The sequence below is a fragment of the Hemitrygon akajei genome, chromosome 12 (assembly GCF_048418815.1).
Source record: "Hemitrygon akajei chromosome 12, sHemAka1.3, whole genome shotgun sequence".
Classification (NCBI taxonomy): Eukaryota; Metazoa; Chordata; class Chondrichthyes; order Myliobatiformes; family Dasyatidae; genus Hemitrygon; species Hemitrygon akajei.
In genome coordinates, this window is record NC_133135.1 from 5,545,827 (window position 1) to 5,566,113 (window position 20,287).

The following is a 20,287-nucleotide window of genomic DNA, read 5'->3' on the forward strand; positions in this document are numbered from 1 at the left end:
ACCAAAAGAACCAACCACTAGCCACAGCCACCACTTACTCTTGCCCACACTGTACCAGAATATGTAGATCCTGGATTGGCCTGTACAGCTACCAGATGACCCACCCACAGACAACCCATTTAGAGAATATCTTACTCTACTTGAGAGATCACATTACCACAGCGCCAGCTGGGCAAGATTGGTGTTTGATTTTCCCCTTGTATTCTGTATAGTGTGGATTCCTTCTGGGTGCTCCAGTTACTTCTCGCAATCTAAAGATGTATCAGTTAGGGTTAGTGATTTGTGGGTATGATATCTTGGCACTCGAAGCATGGTGACACTTGTAGGCTGCCCCCAGCACAATCCTCGCTGGTTTGATTTCACACAAACAGCACATTTCACTGTACATTTCAGTGTACATGTGGCAAACAATGCTAATCTTTAATCTTGTTTTGAATTCTTTTGTGAAACCTAGGCATGCAGGACAGTGATGATCACAGCAGCAGGGATAAAGGGGAGTTGGACTGTTCTTTCACAGCAGTTGGGTTGACGGTCATTACTGCTGAAAAAGACAGTAACAAGTACTTTCATTTAAATGATGGAAAAGTTGGCATTTTAAATCTGTGTACCTTTATTTTCTGGGAATTAAAACAGTGAAATCTTAATACAAGCTATTCTGTAAATTGCCACAAGTTTATGAAAGGATATAAATGCAAGAGAGAGCACCGAACGATCACCAGATTGAACTGTGGTGTTCAGAGATCAATAAAGTAGTTTGGTTCTGTGCTTTCTAGAGTTTCAAAGAGTGATATATGATCTCATTGAAACAAAAAAGATCTTGTGCCTGACAGGATAAAAACAGGAATCATTTTTCTCTTGGACATTCTCCCTTCTCACTGTCTCATCGGACAGATGAATCATCAGGTTCGCTGATGACAGAACAGTGGTTGGCCTCATCAACAATCACAGCGAGAGGAGGTAGAATGGTGTGAGCACAACAACTAGAGTCTCAATGTGGACAAGATCAAAGATGATTGTGGACATTAGAAAGGTGCAGGCTGACCACTCATTGCACATACACAGCTCATCAGTGGAGACAGTTAGGAGCATCAAGTTTCTGAGAGTGCACATGACAGACAATCTACCCCCTATTCTAACTATATTTTACTGGAGTCCCGTTGAGTGGCCTGACCAGCTACATCACAGCCTAGTATGGGAATTGCAAGTCATCTGATCACAAGTCCCTACAAAGGATTATGAGGGCTGCTGAATGGATCATTGGTGTCTCTCTTCCATCCTTCAGATATATTTATTAGTAGTGTTGTGTACACAGATACTTAGCATTATCAATGATCCCTCCCATCTGTTCAATAATCTTTTATCCCTACCATCGAACTGTAGCATTAGGATAAAAACTGTTAAGATGGGAAACAGCTTCTTCCGTAAGGCCGTAAGACTACTGAACTTCCAGCTACCTTTTGGGTCTTATTACGCATGAAGTTCCAGTAGCATTATACTGTTTTCTTTTTATTGTGTATCACAAATACACCTAATTATTTGTTAATTTACTAGTGGTAATAATAATGTGCCATATGAGTTATATATTGTCAGGCACACAAGTGAATCTGGAGATGCTGGAGATAAATAAAAACACAAAATGCTGGCAGAACTCAGCAGGCCAGACAGCATCTATGGGAGGAGGTACGTTTCGGGCCGAAACGTCGACAGTGCTTCTTCTTATAGATGCTGCCTGGCCTCCTGCGTTCCACCAGCATTTTGTGTGTGTTGCTTGAATTTCCAGCATCTGCAGATTTCCTCGTGTTTGATTCTAAATTGCTAAATTTGCTTTATTATTGTCTCTGTACCTCAGTAAATAACCAATTTAGAAGGAATAAAAGCATTGACTATTTTCTAAACAGGAGTGGATTCAGAAATCAGAGGTGTCAAGCAACTTAGGAGTCCTAGTACAGGATTCCCAAGGTTAACTTGCAGATTGAGTTGGTAATAAGGACAGCAAATGCAACATTAGCACTCATTTTGAGAGGACTAGAATATAAACCAAGGATACAATGCTGAACCTTTATAAGGTGTTGCTCCAACCACAATTGGAGTATTTTGAGCAAGTTTTGGGCCCCCCATATCTAATATTTAAGGAAGGAAATGCTGGCATTGGACAGAGTCCAGAGGTTTACATGAATGATCCTGGGATTGAAAGGGTTGACACATAGAAATGTTTAATGGCTCTAGGCCTGTACCAGCTGGAATTTAGAAAATGAGATCTCACTGAAGCCTACCGAATATTAAAAGACCTAGTTAGAGTGGATGTGGAGAGGATATTTCCTATAGTGGGGAAGCCTAGGACCAGAAGACACAGCCTCAGAATTGAAGTATGTCTCTCTAGTACAGAGATGAGCAATTAGTTTAGCCAAAGTGGGGTGGATCTGTGGAGTTCATTGCCAAAGAGAGCTTTAGAGGCCAAGTCATTGAGTATATTTAAAGCAGTGGTTGATAGATTCTTGATTAGTCAGGGAATCTTAATGGGCTGAATGACCTAATTCTGCTCTTAGATTTCTGTTCTTAAATTTTTTCAATTGTTTTACGTGTCTGACAGAAGTATTTGGTATCGTGAAAATTCTGTAATGACTGCATGTTATCTTCTGCTTTCCTTTTCTAGGTTGTGGGCCTATATCGGCTTTGTGGCTCTGCTGCAGTTAAGAAAGAATTAAGAGAAGCTTTTGAGCGTGACAGCAAATCTGTTGGCTTATCTGAAAACCTGTATCCAGATATCAATGTAATTACAGGTAAATGTGATGCAGTTTTGTGCTCATTGTCATGTCCATGGAATATCCAGGATATTGTACAGAAATGAGAAGTTCCTCCAACACTGTCAAACTGCTGCACATTACTTTTCTGTTAAGAGCTAGATTTATTAAATTTCAGTGAAGTTAGTGTTTCATTTATCATTGAAGATGTACTTTATCATTATACATTTGTACTTGACCACTTATCATTAAAGTGGCCACTTTAGGAGATACACCTGTACACCTTGTTAATGCAGATATCAAATCAGCCAATCATGTGGCAGTAATGTAAAAATATGCAGACATGGTCAGGAGGTTCAGTTGTTCAGAATCAAACTTCAGAGTGGGCTAGAAAAGTGATTTTAGTGACTTTGACTAAGGAATGATGGTGCCAGATGGAGTAGTTTGTCTATCTCAGAAACTGCTCGTTTTCTGGTATTTTCACACACAACAGTCTTTTGAGTTTAGAATGGTGTGGAAAAATAAAATATCCACTGAGCGGCAGTTCTGTGAATGAAAATGCCTTGTAATTAGGGAGGTCAGAGGAGATTGGCCAGACTGGTTCTCGCTGTCTTAATGATGACAATAACTCAAATAACCACACATTACAACATTGGTGTGGAGAGGAGTATCTCTGAACACACAACACATTGAAACTTTAAGTTGATGAGCTACACCAGCAGAAGACCACACTGGCTTTCACTTCTTTACCTAATAAAGCGACTACTAAGTGCATATTATACGAATATTTTCTTAATTGCATTATGATGTAAACCTATGGAGAGAAAAATCTATTAATATTCTCTGATTTGAATATTTCCTTCAAAATTTGCAAGATAAAAACATGCAAATACACTTCTAGCCATGCAATAAACACCACTGGTCAAAAGTTATAGTCTAAGTGATCATTATTTTTAATTCATCCTATAGACTAAGTACATAGTGAAAAGTGAAGTGATTCACTTGCCTCTGTGGAGGAACAGAGGGATCTTGGGGTTCAAATCCATAGATCCCTCAAAGTCTTCATGCAAGTTGATAGGGTAGGCCTTCATTAGTTGGCAGATTGAGTTCAAGAGCCATGAGGTAATATATTGTAGCTCTATATAATCCTAGTTAGAGTACACTAGGGATAATGTGTTCAGTTCTGGTCATCTTATTATAGGAAGAATGTGGAAGCTTTAGAGGGGGTGCAGAGGAGATTTACCGGAATGGTGACTGGATTACAAAGCATGTCTGATGAGGAAAGGTTGAATGATCTAGGGCTTTCCTCTGTTCTGAAGGAGATTGTGAGGTGTCAATAGAGATGTACAAGATAAGAGGCATAGAGTGTCAGCCAAAGACTTTCCCAGGATGGTAATAGAGTCATAATTTTAAGGTGTTGGGAAGAAAGTTTAAGGGGGAGGAAATGTCGGAGGCAGGTTTTTTAAACAGAGTGGTAGATGCATGGAATATGCTGCCGGGGTGGTGGTAAAGGCAGCTTAGGACAATATGAGCCTTGCCATACTGGTGACTTTGCACTCCTAAAATCTTAAGTTTATGTTCTCCCCTATTCCTGTTTCATAACTTGTCACTCATCACAATTAGCATGTCCAACCACCAGTGATAAATCTGTCAAAAATGGCATGTTTAATGTTTTTCTGAGTGTATATTATGAGAGTTAATAAGCATCTATTGTAAATTAATTTTAAATTACTATATATAATAATAAAGAAACTTGGCTAACAACATCAATGCATTGATGACCAGCTCCTTTCTCTAATACTGGTTCATAGGATCTGAGTTCACTTGTAGATTCAATAGCTAATGCTTTTGTGTCATCCCTTTGTCCATCCTGTGTATCTCCACCCAGCTAGTCCCAATTTCCTATGTTTGGCCTGTATCCGTTGAAGCCCACTCCTCCATATACCTATCTAAGCAATTGTTAAATGATGTCATTGTACTTGCTTCAACCACTTCCTCTGCCATCTTAATCCATATACTCATCACCTTTGTGTGGAAAAAGTTGCCTCCCAGATCCCTTTTAAATCTTTATCTCTCTCCCTAAACCTATTCTGCCCCCCCCCCCAAAGTTTTGGACTCCCCCTACCCCAGGGTAAAGACTGTTACCCCCGTCTTATCTACGCTTCTCATAATTTTAAATACTTCTGTAAGATTCATTATTATGTGCTGTGTCGTATGTGGGTGATCTTGATCTTTGAATATGATTGTACTTGGCAAATGCTTCTACAGAAATGGTTTGCCATTGCCTTTACAAGATGAGTGAGCCCACCCATTATCAATACTCTTAAGAGATTGTCTGCCTGCAGTTAGTAGTTGCTTAACCAGGACTTGTGATGTGTACCAGCTGCTCATACGACCATCCACTACCTACTCTCATGGCTTCACATGACCTTGATTGGAGGGCTGAGGAGGTGCTACACCTTTTCCAAGGGTGCCCTGCAGGTTAGAGGAAGGAAGGAGCGCCTTACACCTCCTTTGGTAGAAATGTTTTTCCATCCCATGCCACCCAGATTGCCCCCCTCCCTCATTCTCCTACATAGAGACCTAGCCTGGCTAATCTCTGCCAATAACTCTGGCCCTCTAGTCCTGGCAACATTCAAATCTTTTCTCCACTCTTCCATTTTAAGCATATTTTTCCTATAATGGGGTGACCAAAGCTAAACCCAATAGTTCAAGTGTAGTCTCACTAATGACTTGACCCCTGCAGCATTATGTCCCAACTCCTATACTCAGTAAACACAAAGTATACTGCAGATGCTGTGGTCAAATCAACATACAAACAAGCTGGATGAACTCAGCAGTCGTGAGTTCATCCAGCTTGTTTGTATGTCCTATACTCAGAGTTGTGACCAGTGGGCTAATTCCCTGTTTCACCATCCTGTTTACATATGATGCCACTTTCAACAAACTATACACTTGTACTTGGTGTGTCTGTTATATTGCACTTCCTAGTGCTCTACTGTTCATAGTGTCAGTCCAATGCTGGTTTGGCTTTCCAAAATGGATCATCTCACACTTACCTGTATTGAAATTAATTTGCCACTCCTCAGCCCGTTTCCCTCACTGATCAAGATCCCCCTGTAATATACGATAACCTTCACTATTAACACTACCTAATTCCATGTCATCCACAAGTGTACTGAACAAGCCTCATGCAGTCACATCCAAATCAGTTATATTGGATGGTTGTCAGTTGTATCCAACAATGAGAGGAGACCTGCATAGGAAAGTTTTTAAAGTGGAAAAGCCGTTGCACTGGGACAGTTCCTCTCTTGTCCTCACAAATCCAAGTCCTGTGGTACAAATAGTAATCACAGACTGGGGTCTTCCTTGGTTTCAGTGGATGACTGACTTCTGTGCCTTGTCACGGCCTTTGTTCTCTTCATTGTTGCAGAACTGCCTTCCTGGCCATTGGATCTCACTATAGATCTCATTCGCCTAGTCTGCCGGAGATGATTTCACAGGCATGTCCCCATCTCACCAGGATATAAGGCTGTGGACTACCTGGTTTTTATTATCATACATATGAATTACGAATAACAAGGGTTCTATTACTGACCCCTGCGGACTGGAATTGTACTGGTATTTACCTTACCATGCACCCAGTCAAAGTTCTTTTGCCCTTTTAGAATCTGAATACAGAGTAATGAAGCAAAGAATGCTTCATAATTATGAAATTCCAACATTTTAGTTAATGTTCTGGAAATTGTGATCATAAATGTTTCTTGTTCAATTTTGGAGTTTTGTCAAATAAACGTTAACTACTGAAATGAGTGATTGAGAAAAGAAAATATGAAGAGGTTGTAAACTTAAAGTTTAAATGCTGAAAGTGCATTTCAGCAATGTGCAGAGAAAAACTGAATTTGTGCTTCAGGTTGGGGAACTTATTAAGATTAGATTTATTTGGTACTGTACATCGAAACAAAGTGAAATGTGCTGTTTTATGTCAAGTCCAAGGATGTGCAGGGGGGAGCCTGCAAGTGTCACCATGCTTCCATTGTCCACTATGCTTTACAGTCAAGTCAAGTCACTTTTTATTGTCATTTCGACCATAACTGCTGGTACAGTACATAGTAAAAATGAGACAACGTTTTTCAGGACCATGGTGTTACATGACACAGTACAAAAACTAGACTGAACTATGTAAAAAACAACACAGAAAAAAACTACACTAGGCTACAGGACCTACCCAGGACCCAGTGCACAAAACAGTGCAGGCATTATAATAAACAAGACAAGAGGGCAGTAAGGTGTCAGCCCAGGCTCTGGGTATTGAGGAGTCTGATAGCTTGGGGGAAGAAACTGTTCCATAGTCTGGTCGTGAGAGCCCGAATGCTTTGGTGCCTTTTCCCAGACGGCAGGAGGGAAGAGTTTGTATGAGGGGTGCGTGGGGTCTTTCATAATGCTGTTCGCTTTGCTGATGCAGCGTGTAGTGTAAATGTCTGTAATGGCGGGAAGAGAGACCCTGATAATCTTCTCAGCTGACCTCACTATCTGCTGCAGGGTCTTGCGATCCGAGATGGTGCAATTTCCAAACCAGGCAGTGATGCAGCTGCTTAGGATGCTCTCAATACAACACCTGTAGAATGTGATGAGGATGGGGGGTTGGAAATGGACTCTCCTCAGCCTTTGCAGAAAGCAAAGCCCAGCCTTTGCTGCTGGGCTTTCTTTGCTATGGAGCTGGTGTTGAGGGACCAGGTGAGATTCTCCACCAGGTGAACACCAAGAAATTTGGTGCTCTTAACGATCTCTACCTAGGAGCCGTCGATGTTCAGCTGGGAGTGGTCGCTCCATGCTCTCCTGAAGTCAACAACCATCTCTTTTCGTGTCATCAGCGAACTTGATGATGTGGTTTGAGCTGTGTGTTGCAGCACAGTCGTGTGTCAGCAGAGTGAACAGCAGTGGACTAAGTACACAGCCCTGCGGGGCCCACGTGCTCAGTGTGATGGTGTTGGAGATGCTGCCTCTGATCTGGACTGACTGAGGTCTCCCAGTCAGGAAGTCTAGAATCCAGTTGCAGAGGGAGGTGTTCAGGCCCAGTAGGTTCAGCTTTCCAATCAGTTTCTGAGGGATGATAATGTTGAATGCTGAACTGAAGTTTATGAACGACATCCGAACGTATGTATCTTTTTTTGTCCAGGTGGGTTAGGGCTAGGTGGAGGGTGATGGCAATGGTGTTATCTGTTGAGTGGTTGGGACGGTACAGTACTAGCAACCCAGGTTCAGTTGCTGCTGCTGACTGTAAGGAGTATGTACATTCTTCCCATGACTACATGGTTTTCCTCTGGGTGTTCTGGTTTCCTTCCACAGTCCAAAGACATACCGTTAGTAGATTAATTGGTCATTGTAAGTTGTCCTGTGATTAGGCTAGGGTTAAATGGGGATTGCTAGGCGGCGTGGCTCAAAGGGCCGGAAGGGTCTATTCCGTGCGGTATCTCAAATAAATAAACTTACTGACCCTAACCCATGTGTCTTTTGGACTGTGGGTGGAAACCGGAGCACCCGGAGGAAACCCATGAAGTCATAGGGAGAACGTATAAATGCCTTATAGCAGGGGGGAATTGAAACCCATCTTCTAATTGTTGGTACTGTAAAGTTTTGCACTAACCTCTATGCTACTTTAGGAACATTACCAAACAAGGTTTGAAATTGTAGTGAGGGAGGTGTGGAGAGGATAAAGGGAATGTCTTCAAAAGAATGGAAACTAAGAAAATGCGGCATAGATTTATGTCGGCTGACTTGAATACTATACAGTGCTGTAAAATTGAGATACAGAGTACAGCAGGTTCAGGAAATTGGCAATAAGAGTTCAAAGTTGTTTAATCTCATTTCCAGTACAGGTGTAAAGGAGACAAAATAATTGCTATTCCAGATCCGATGCAGCACAGAAAAAAACACAATGAGATAAAGAACACAATACAATAATATAAAAAAACATAAATACATAACATAGCTTATATATACACAGATTGCTTGTATCTCCAGAGAGTGACAGTAGGCCATAAGAGTGTCTGTACATAAGGTGACTGACAGAAAATGATATAGTAGAGGTGTTTGGGGGTGTGGAGGGGTGGGTTAGTGAGTGGAGGTGTTGATCAGCCTTACTGCTTAGGAAAAGTAGTTTGAGTCTGGTGGTCCTGGCATGGATGCTACGTGGCCTCCTCCCTGTTTGGAGTGAATAAACAGTCCATGAGCAGGGTGGGTGGAACCCTTTATGATATTACTGGCCCTTTTCTGGCACCTTTCTGTATATATGTCCTTGACATCGGGTAGGCTGGTGCCGGTGATACATTGGACAATTCTAACTACCTTTTTTGGAGCCTTCCTGTCTGCTGCAGTGCAGTCTTTGTACAATGCAGTCGTGTGGCATGTTAGGATGCTCTCTACTGTGCACCTAGAGCATAGAAATTTGCAGCACGTTACAGGCTCTTCAGCCCACAATATTGTGGTAGCCATATAACCTACTGTAGAAGCTGCATACAATTTGCATACCGCATAGCCCTTTATTTTTCTAAGCTCTTGTACCTATCTAAGAGTCTCTTAAAAGAGCCTATTGTATCCGTCTCTACCACCGTCACTGGCAGTGCATTCCATACCCTCAGCACTCTGCATGGAAAAACTTACCTATGACGTACCCACTGTGCCTACTTCCAAGCACCTTAAAACTGTCCCCACCTGTTAACCATTTCAGCCCTGGGAAAAAGACTCTGACTATCCACACAATCAATGCCTCTCATCATTTTGTACATCTCTGTCAGGTCACCTCACATCCTCTGTCGCTCCAGGGAGAAAAGGCCAAGATAACTCAACCTGTTCTCATAAGGCACACTCTCCAATCCAGGCAACATCATTGTAACTCTCCTCTGCACTCTCTCTATAGTACCCACACCCTTCCTGTAGTGAGGTGACCAGAACTGAACACAGTACTCCAAGTGGGGTCTAACTAAGGTCTTGTAGAATGACGTGAGTATAGATGTGCATAGTCCTGCTCTCTTCAGCCTTCTCAAAGTAGAGGTGTTGGAGACAGAATATAGAAAATCTACAGCACAATACAGGCCCTTCAGCCCACAATGCTGTGCCGAACATGTACTTACTTTCAGAAATTACCTAGGGTTACCTATAGCCTTCTATTTTCCTAAGCTTCATGTACCTATCCAAGTGTCTCTTAAAAGACTCTATTGCATCCGCCTCCACCACCGTCACTGGCAGCCCATTCCATGCACTTACTCCCGACATCTCCTCTGTACCTACTTCCAAACACCTTAAAACTGTGCCTGCTTGCATTAGCCATTTCAGCCCTGGGAAAAAGCCTCTGACTATCCACACGATCAATGCCTCTCATTATCTTATACACCTCTATCAGGTCACCTCTCATCCTCCATCGCTGCAAGGATCTTTCCTGATTTCCTGGGACTGAGAGGTTATGTGAGATGTGTACTCCCAGGAGTTTGAAACTGAGTGCTGCTGATGTAAAGAGGGGTATGAGTTCTCCTGAAGTCGATAACAATCTCCTTTGTCTTATTGACATTCAGGAAGAGGTTATTTGCCTGGCAAGAGGATACCAACAACCCAGCAGGTCAAACTGCATTTCAGCATGGCAACAGGTTATTGATCCAACTTGTCCACATTTGTCCATATTAATCCTATCTCCCAGCTCTTGATCCATTGCCTATCTGTGATCTGAATCAGGTTTATTATCACTGGCATGTATTGTGAAATTTGTTGTTTTATAGCAACAGTACATTACAATACATTGTAATTCAAAAACTATAAAGGAGTCTGTGAGGAGTTTGTATGTTCTCCCCTTGAACATGTGGGTTTTCTGGGTGCTCCGGTTTCCTCCCACAATCCAATGATTTACTGAGTGGTAGATTAATTGGTCATAATAAGTTGTACCGCGATTTAGCTGGTGTTAAATTGGGTGTTACGGGGCGGCATTGGTTGAGGGCCTGTTCCACACTGAATCTCAATGAATAAATAAGTTAATTAAGTAGTGCAAAAAAAGGGGGAAAATAGAGGAAGTGTTTATAGGTTCATTGTCCATTCTGAAATCTGACAGCAGATTCTGACATGTCCATCCATTGCTGCCATGATGAGGCCCACTCTTAGTTTGGAGGAGCAACACCACATTTTCTGTTTGAATAGCCTCCAATCTGATGGCATAAACATTGATTTCTTTGACTCTAGTAATTGCTCCCACCTCCTCATTTTATCATTTCCCCCTTCTGTTTCTTTGGGCCACTGTCCTCCTATCCAATTCCTATTTCAGCCCTTTGTTTTTCACTTATCACTTCCCAGGTATTTATTTCATCCTCCTCCCCCACCCACCCACCTTCCCCCTCAGCTGGTCTCATCTATCACCTGTCAGTTTGCACTGCTTCTTCTTCCCCCTTCCTTTATAGTCCTGATGAATAACCTCAAACTAAAATGTCAAATGTTTAGTCCACTCCAAAGATGCTGCCTGACTTGCATCTGCAGAATCTCTTGTTTGTGATCAGTCCCTCTCTTTCCAAATGATGAATAACACTTTCCCATGGAATTTTTCCAGTATCGTCCCAATCATTGATGTTGGTCTCAGGTCTGGAGTTACTAGCCTTTTCCCAAGTGCCTATCTTGAAATGTGAGCTGTTATGTTTTGATATGAAGAATGAGGAAAGGCAATACAAGTAGAAGGACATGATTGCTAAATAAGTTTGAGTCTTGTGTACATAGTTCAATGGAAGTGACAGAGGAGGTTGAGAAAATAGTTGAAGCATAAGGGTATCTTGAGTTCTGCAAGCAGAAGCCTCCAAGAATGAGGAATGAGAACAATGATAAGAGGCATAGATCGAGTGGATAGCCAAAGACTTTTCCCCAGGCAACTGCAGAGAGCATAACTTTAAGGTGATTGGAGACAAGTATGGGGGGGGGGGGGGAGCACGGGGAAGAGAGGCTGTAAGTGGTAAGCTATTTACAGAGTGGTGGGTGTGTGGAATGCCCTGCCGGGGTTGGTGGTAGAGGCAGATAGATTAAGACCATTTAAGAGACTCTTAAATAGGCACACAGATGATAGGGAAATGTGTTGTGTGGGAGGGAAGGGTTAGATTGATCTTAGTAGGTTAAAAGGTCAGCACAACATCATGGGCCAAAGAGCCTGTGCTGTGTATGTAGTGTCCTGTGTTCTGTATTCTATATTCATTGCCTGGTATGGAAACATCAATACCCTTTAATGGCAAAGCCTACAAAAAGTAATGGATATGGCCCAGTCCATCACAGGTAAAGCCCTCCACACCACTGAGCTCATCTACATAGAGTGCTGTCACAGGAAAGCAGTATCCATCAGGGACCGCCCCCATCCAGGTCATGTTCTCTTCTTACTGTTGCCATCAGGAAAAAGATGTAGGAGCCTCAGGACCCACACCACCAGGTTCAGGAACAGTTATTACCCTTCAACCATCAGGCTCAAACTAGAGGAGATAACCAATCAGCATCATTCACCCCATCACTGAACTGTTCCCACAACCTATGGACTAATTTACTTTCAAGGACTCTTCATCTCCAGTTCTCACTATTGCTTATTTATTATTGCAATTTGATTTTGAATGCCTGCAAGAAAATGAATCTGAGGATTGTATATGGTGATATGTATGCATTTTGCTAGTAAATTTACTTTGAACTTTAATATGTTCTATGAAGCAGCAATGAACATTTGTAAAACACTGGTTCCACTCACAATAAGAAACAGGAACAGGCATAGGCCATCTGGCCTGTCGAGCCTGCTCCGCTATTCAATAAGATCATGGCTGAACTGGTCATAGACTCATTTCCACCTACCTGCCTTTTCCCCATAACCCTTAATTCCCCTATTATACAAAAGTCCTAAGGTTGTCATAATTGGGATGGTAGTAGAGATAAGTTCCCACTGCCTATAAAGTACTTCAAATGGTGTGCGTCTCTAATGGCCTCTGACAACCAAGTCTAACTCTTGGCCTTCACTTGTGGCTTAGCTACTAGACCTGGCTGAATTGTTTCTACTCATGAGAAGGGGCGAAGGCAGACCATTGGCACCTCAAAACCAGTTGCTTCAGGCAGGTGGGACTCGTCAGCCTTGGATGGCAGCTTGCCTAGAAGGAAAACACTGATTTTAAACCTCTGCTGCCTTGCGGCCACACCCACCTATGGGAAAGACTTCTGGAGTTAATCCTGAGGAAGAAATCTGGAGCCAAGGTCCCTAAGGTAGTTTGATGTTTACAACTTTTCTCTGGCAACCTCTACGACTACATCAGTGATGTGGCGAGGGGGGATCCCCTTGCATGGGCAACAGCCGGTTCTTCAAATCTTCCTGCCCAGGCTTGCAACCTGAAGAGGACATAGTCCACCAGAGGTGCAAACCTCTGGGATCAATGGCTGCCTGCTAACTATACAAAATTCTATCCAACCTTGTCTTAAATATATTTGCTGAGATAGCCTCCACTGCTTCATTGGGCAGAGAATTCTACAGATTCACAACTCTGGGAAAAGCTGTTTCTCCTCATCTCCATCCTAAATCTACTCCTCTGAATCTTGAGGCTATGTCCCCATGTTCAATTCTTACCTAGCAGTGGAAACAACTTTCTACAACTTTCCTGCCTCTATCTTATCTGCCCCTTTCATAATTTAATGTTTCTATAATAGCTCCTCTTATTCTTCTGAATTCCAGTGAGTACAGTCCCAGGTGGCTGAATCTCTCCTCATAGTCTAACCCCCGTCATCTCTAGAATCAACCTGGTGAACCTCCTTTGCACTGCCTCCAAAGCCAGTATATACTTCAACAAGGAGACCAGAACTGCACACAGTACTCCAGGTACAGTCTCACCAGTACCTTGTACAGTTGCAGCATAATCTCCCTGCTCAAATTCAATCCTTCTAGCAATGAAGGCCAACATTCCATTTTCTTTCTTGACAGCCTGCTGAACCCGCAGATCAACCATTTGTGGTTCATGCACAAGCACTCCCAAGACCTTTTGCACAGCAGCGTGCTGCAATCTTTTACTATTTAAATAATCTGCTTTCATTTTTCCTCTCAAAATGGATGACCTCGCATTTACCAACATTGTACTCCATCTGCCAGACCCTTGCCATTCACTTAACCGATCTATATCTCTCTGTAGACTCTCCCGTATCTTGTGCATAATTTGCTTTTCCACTCAATTTGTATTATCAGCAAACTTAGATACACTACACTCGGTCCCCTCTTCTACATCATTAATGTGTATCGCGAACAGTTGCAGGCCCAGCGTCGACCCCTGCAACACACCGCTCACCACTGATTGCCAACTAGAGTAACGCCCATTTATCCCAACTCTCTGCTTTCTATTAGTTAACTAATCCTCTATCCATGCTAATACATCACCCACAACTCTAGGCACAATTGTCTTATGGATAAGTCTTCTATGTGACACCTTATCAAATACCTTCTGGAAACCCAAGTAAATAATGTCCATCTGTTCCCCTCTGTCCACTGTGCTCATTTTATCCTCAAAGAATTCAAGTAAGTTTAGAATTGGAGTATTACATTTTGATCTAGACACTTTTTAAAATCCAAGGTATAAAAGCTTTGGACAATATATAAAGGTGATTTCCAAAAATAATTTCAGGGAAGAAGAACTTCAGTTATATAGTGTGGGAGAGGTGGGCATGTACTATGTGAGATGTGTGAGACTGGGGAAATTTGATAGTGGTCCCTCAATTCATAAAGGGTTGTAATCCAAGTAACCTGAGAGAAACTCAGTCCTTTTCAATGCAACACACACACAATAGTGGAGAAATCAGTAGGTCAGGCAGCATCTACAGAGAGGAATAAATAGCTGCTGTTCTAGGCCAGGACCTTTCATCAGCACTAGAAAGGAAAGGTGCAGAGGCCTGAATAAGGTGGTGGGGAAAGAGGGTAAGGAGTAGAAGCTGGCAAGGGATAAGTGATACCAGGTGAAAAGGAAGGTGGAGGGGGTAAGTGGGGGTGGTGAGAAACTGGATGGTGATTGGTGAGACCAGGTGAGAGGGAAGGTGGGTGGAGAAAGGGGGGGGGTGTGAAGTGAAAACTGGGCAGGAGAATATACTTTGTATCGAAAGGGCAGGCAGGAAGGCATAGTATGGTGGTGGTCTGGCTTTGTTGGTAAGAGGTGGAATTACATCTTCAGAAAGAGGTGACATGGGGTCAGAGAATGTTGAATCTTTGTGGGTGGAGTTAAGAAACTGCAAGGGTAAAAAAAACAATTATGGGAATCATAAGCCTCCAAACAGTAGCAAAGATGTGGGGCTGAGATTGCAAAGTGAGCTGGAAAAGGCATGTAATAAGGATAATGTCACAATTACTCGGGGAAAGGCCATCTTAGATTGGGTGTCGTGTAATAACCCAGATATGTATGTATGTAATTAGTTTTGATACAACAAGTGTATGGGACATTGGAAAAAAAAGTTGAATTTCCCCATGGGGATGAATAAAGTATCTATCTATCTATATTATTAGGGAGCTTAACATAAAGGAACCTTTAAGAGGCAGTGATCATAATTTGATTGAATTCATACTACAATTTGAGAGGGAGAAGCATTAGTCACATGTATCAGTATTGCAATGGAATGAAGGGAATTAAAGAGGCATCAGAGAGGAGCTTGCCCAGGTAGATTGGAGGACGATACTGGTGGGGATGATGGCGGAACAGAGATTGCGGAAGTTTCTGGGAATAGTTCATAAGGCGTAGGATAGACATGTCCCACAGAAGAAGTTCTCATGTGGCAGGGATAGGCAACCATGGCTGACAAGGGAAGTTAAGGACTACATAAAAGCCAAGGAAAGGGCATACAAGTTAGCAAAAGTGAGTGAGAAGTTGGATCAATACACAATACTGGAGGAACTCAGCAGGTCAGGCAACATCTATGGGGGGAAAATGTACAGTTGACATTTCGGGCCGAAACCCCAGTGGCCACCTATTTTAATTCCACTTCCCATTCCCATTCTGATATGTCCATCCATGGCCTCCTCCAATGTTGGGATAAGGCCACACTTAAGTTGGAGGAACAATACCTTATTCCATTTGGGTAGCCTCCAACTCGGTGGAATGAACATCGACTTAGGCGTCGGAACAGGAGTGAGTGCCGTTGCTATTACAAATGAAAAAGTACTCGGCAAACTCAAAGGTCTTGTGATGAATAAGTCACCTGGACTAGATGGACTATATCCCAGAGTCCTGAGAGAGGTTACTGAAGAGATAATGGATGCATTGGTTGTGATCTTTCAAGACCCACTTGATTCTGACATGGTCCTGGAGAACTAGAAGATTGCAAATGTCACTCCTTTCTTAGAGTGGAAGAAGGCAAAAGAAAGAAAATTATAGGCTAGTTAGCCAGTATAGTTGTTGGGGAAGTGTTGTAATCTATTATTAAGGATGACATTTCGAGGTATTTGGAGACTAATGATAAAGTAAGTCAAAGTCAGCATGGTTTCTGTAAAGGGAAATCATGCCTGACAAATCTGTTGGATTTCTTTGAAGAAGTAACAAGTAGGGTGGACAAAGGAGAGGCAGTGGATGTCATTTGCTTGGATTTTCAGAAGGCATTTGACAATATGCCACAAATGAGGCTGTTTAACAAGATAACATCCTATGCCATTACAGGCAAAATACTGGCAAGTATAGAGGAATGGCTGACAGGCAGGAGGCAGCGAGTGGGAATAAAGGGGGCTTTTTTTGGTTGGCTGCTAATGACTAGTGGTGTTCCTCAGGGGTCAATATTGGGACCACTGCTTTTCACATTGTCAGTGATTTTAGATAACGGAATTAATGACTTTGTGCCGAAGTTTGCAGATGATACAAAGTTAAGTGGAGGGGTAGGTTGTTGAGGAAGCAATGCAATTGCAGCAGGACTTGGACAAATTGGAAGAATGGACAAAAAAGTGTAAGTTGGAATACAGTGTTGGGAAATGTATGATGATGGTAAAAGTAACAATGCAGACTGTTATCTAAATGGGGAGAAAATTCAAACATCAGAGGTGCAGAAGGGCTTGGGAGACCTCATACAAGACTCCCAGAAGGTTAGTTTACAGGTTGAGTCTGTGATAAAGAAAGCAAATACAATGTTGGCATTTATTTCAAGGGGAATAGAATATAATAGCAAGAAGATAATGCTGAACCTTTATAAGACACTAATCAGGCTACGCTTGGAGTACTGTTAACAGTTTTGGCCCTCTTATCTCAGAGGATGTGTTCTCATTGTAGAGAGTCTAGTGAAGTTTCACAAGGATGATTCCAGGAATGAAGGGGTTAACATAAGGAACATTTGGCAGCTTTAGGCCTATACTCACTGGAATTTAGAACGATGCAGAGGTTCTCATTGAAACCTACCAAATGTTTTCTATGACTGGATAAGGTGGATGTGGAGAGGATATTTCCTATGGTGGGAGTATCCAGAACTAGAGGGTACAGCTTCAAAATGGAGACACAACCATTTAGAACAGAAGTTGATAGTTTGTTGATTGTATGCAAACGTAGAGGAGGCATATAGTGCATCCCCACTGCCTTCATTGGGGAAAGCTGATCACAACCTGGTTTTGTTACAGCCCAGATATAAATCAATTGTGATGAGGCATCCCACTACCACATGCTCTTTTAGAAAGTGGACTCCTGAAGCTGAACAGGCCCTGAGAGACTGCTTCGGTACTACTAACTGGGATGTACTGCAAGGGGGGCTCTGTGGGGGCGTTGAGGAGGTCACTGAATGCACAACGGACTATATTAACTTTTGTGTGGATGCCATTGTCCCTGTCAGAACTGTTCGCTGCTATCCCAATAATAAGCCCTGGATCACTAGTAACATCAAAGGCCTCCTAAACCAGAAGAAGAGGGCCTTTAAAGATGGTGATCGGTTGGAGCTTAAAAGAGTTCAGAAGGAACTCAGAGTACAGATAAGGGGGGCAAAGGAGCAGTATAGGAGGAAGCTAGAACAAAAGCTGCAGAAAAAAAGCATGAAGGAGATGTGGGATGGGATGAAGATCATCACCGGATGCGGTGCAAAGCGGGGGGCGAACATAAGTGGAGATGTGGAGAAAGCGAACCAGCTGAACAACTTCTTCAACAGGTTCGACAGCTCAATCTCATCCTCACCGCAGAAATCCACACCAGGCTTACTTCCCTCACAGGAAAATAGCCACTCACAGGAGACCTTGCCCACGCCCAGGATTACGGCTGCACAGGTGGAAGGTCAACTGAGGAAGATCTGTACCAGCAAGGCGGTTGGACCGGATGGAGTTTCCCCACGATTACTGAGGGCCTGTGCGACTGAGCTGGGAGAACCACTACAGCGCATCTTCAACATGAGCCTGGAGCAGAGAAGAGTACCCAGACAGTGGAAAACATCCTGTATTGTCCCGGTACCGAAGAAACCACAACCAAAGGAGTTGAATGACTTCAGACCTGTTGCCTTGACGTCGCACGTGATGAAGACCATGGAGCGGCTGATAATACAGAATCTGAGGCCACAAACCAGGCACGCCCGGGATCCTCTTCAGTTTGCGTATAAGGAGAAGGTGGGAGTGGAGGATGCTATCACGTATCTGCTGCACAAATCACTCTCTCACCTAGATGGGGTCAGTTGTGCTGTGAGGATTACATTCCTTGACTTCTCTAGTGCCTTTAACACCATCCAGCCCAAGATCTTAAGGCACAAACTAACGGAGATGGGAGTAGACTCTCACATGGTGGATTGGATAGTGGACTACTTGACAGATAGACCTCAGTATGTGCGGTTGAGAGACTGTAGGTCTGACACGGTGGTCAGCAGCACAGGAGCGCTGCAGGGAACCGTACTCTCTCCAGTCCTGTTCACCCTGTACACATCAGACTTCCAATATAACTCGGAGTCATGCCATGTGCAGAAGTTCGCTGATGACACGGCCATAGTGGGGTGTGTCAGGAATGGACAGGAGGAGGAGTATAGGAAACTGATACAGGACTTTGTGATATGGTGCAACTCAAACTACCTGCGTCTCAATATCACCAAGACCAAGGAGATGGTGGTGGACTTTAGGAGATCTAGGCCTCATATGGAGCCAGTGATCATTAATGGAGAATGTGTGGAGCAGGTTAAGACCTACAAGTATCTGGGAGTACAGTTAGACGAGAAGCTAGACTGGACTGCCAACACAGATGCCTTGTGCAGGAAGGCACAGAGTTGACTGTACTTCCTTAGAAGGTTGGCGTCATTCAATGTCTGTAGTGAGATGCTGAAGATGTTCTATAGGTCAGTTGTGGAGAGCGCCCTCTTTGTGGTGGCGTGTTGGAGAGGAAGCATTAAGAAGAGGGACGCCTCACGTCTTAATAAGCTGGTAAGGAAGGCGGGCTCTGTCGTGGGTAAAGTGCTGGAGAGTTTAACATCGGTAGCTGAGCGAAGGGCGCTGAGTAGGCTACGGTCAATTATGGAAAACTCTGAACATCCTCTACATAGCACCATCCAGAGACAGAGAAGCAGTTTCAGCGACAGGTTACTATCGATGCAATGCTCCTCAGACAGGATGAAGAGATCAATACTCCCCAATGCCATTAGGCTTTACAATTCAACCGCCAGGACTTAAGAACTTTTTAAAAGCTATTATTAATGCTTTTTGAGATAGTGATTTAGATGCATATCATATTTTTTACTGAGTTAAGTATTGTATGTAATTAGTTTTGCTACAACAAGGGTATGGGACATTGGAAAAAAAAGTTGAATTTCCCCATGGGGATGAATAAAGTATCTATCTATCTGGTCAGGGCATCAAAGGATATGGCAAGAAGGCAGGTGTATGGGATTGAGTGGGATCTGGGAGCAGCCATGCTGGAATGGCGGAGCAGACTCGATGGGCTGAATGGCCTATTTCTGCTCTTGTGTCTTATGGTCTATGGTTTTATGATAAGTGAGACCAGGTGAGAGGGAAGATGGATGGGTGGGGCAGGGGGGTGAATTGAGAATCTGGGAGGTAATGGGTGAGACCAAGTGTGTGGGTAGGTGGTGGGGGAAGTGAAGTGAGAAGCTGGTGATAGTTGAGACCAGGTGAGGGGAAGGGGAGTTGAATTAAGAAGCTGGGAGGTGTTCCTTTTGTAGGAGGCGACAAAAATAAATGTAGAATGAAACTGATTACCATAGGTTGCATAAAAATGGGTGTCTGGAATCACTGGTAGGAGTGAGAGTAGTGAAGAGAGTTATCAGAGAAGTGACTGGATAGGTTTCTTTGCCAGTCCTGCTGGAGGGTTTTGGCTCAAAACATCGACTACTTTTTTCCATAAATGCTGGCTGGCCTGCTGAGTTCCTCCAGCAGTTTGTGTATGTTGGATTTCCAGCATCGATAGATTTTCTCGTTTGTGGATACATTTCTTCTTAGCCCACCACTCCTATTGGGGCATAGGCCACTGACAGCAGCACACCAGAGTTCTCTGTCTTTGGCCAGTCTTTCAGCTTTCAGTTCTTTGGGTTTATGAAGCAATATATTTTCTCAGGTTATACAGTCAAAAATATTTCACTAC

The 20,287-nt window shown here is 43.1% G+C and overlaps 1 protein-coding gene across 1 annotated transcript in view; it reads left to right on the forward strand.

Annotated features, from left to right (window-relative positions):
• syde2 (synapse defective 1, Rho GTPase, homolog 2 (C. elegans)) overlaps window positions 1-20,287 on the forward strand; it is a 143,254-nt gene that overhangs the window by 63,440 nt on the left and 59,527 nt on the right. The window contains exon 4 of the mRNA XM_073062510.1: window positions 2,654-2,780. Coding sequence (XP_072918611.1) covers window positions 2,654-2,780 — 127 coding nt within the window. The remainder of the gene's footprint in view (window positions 1-2,653; window positions 2,781-20,287) is intronic.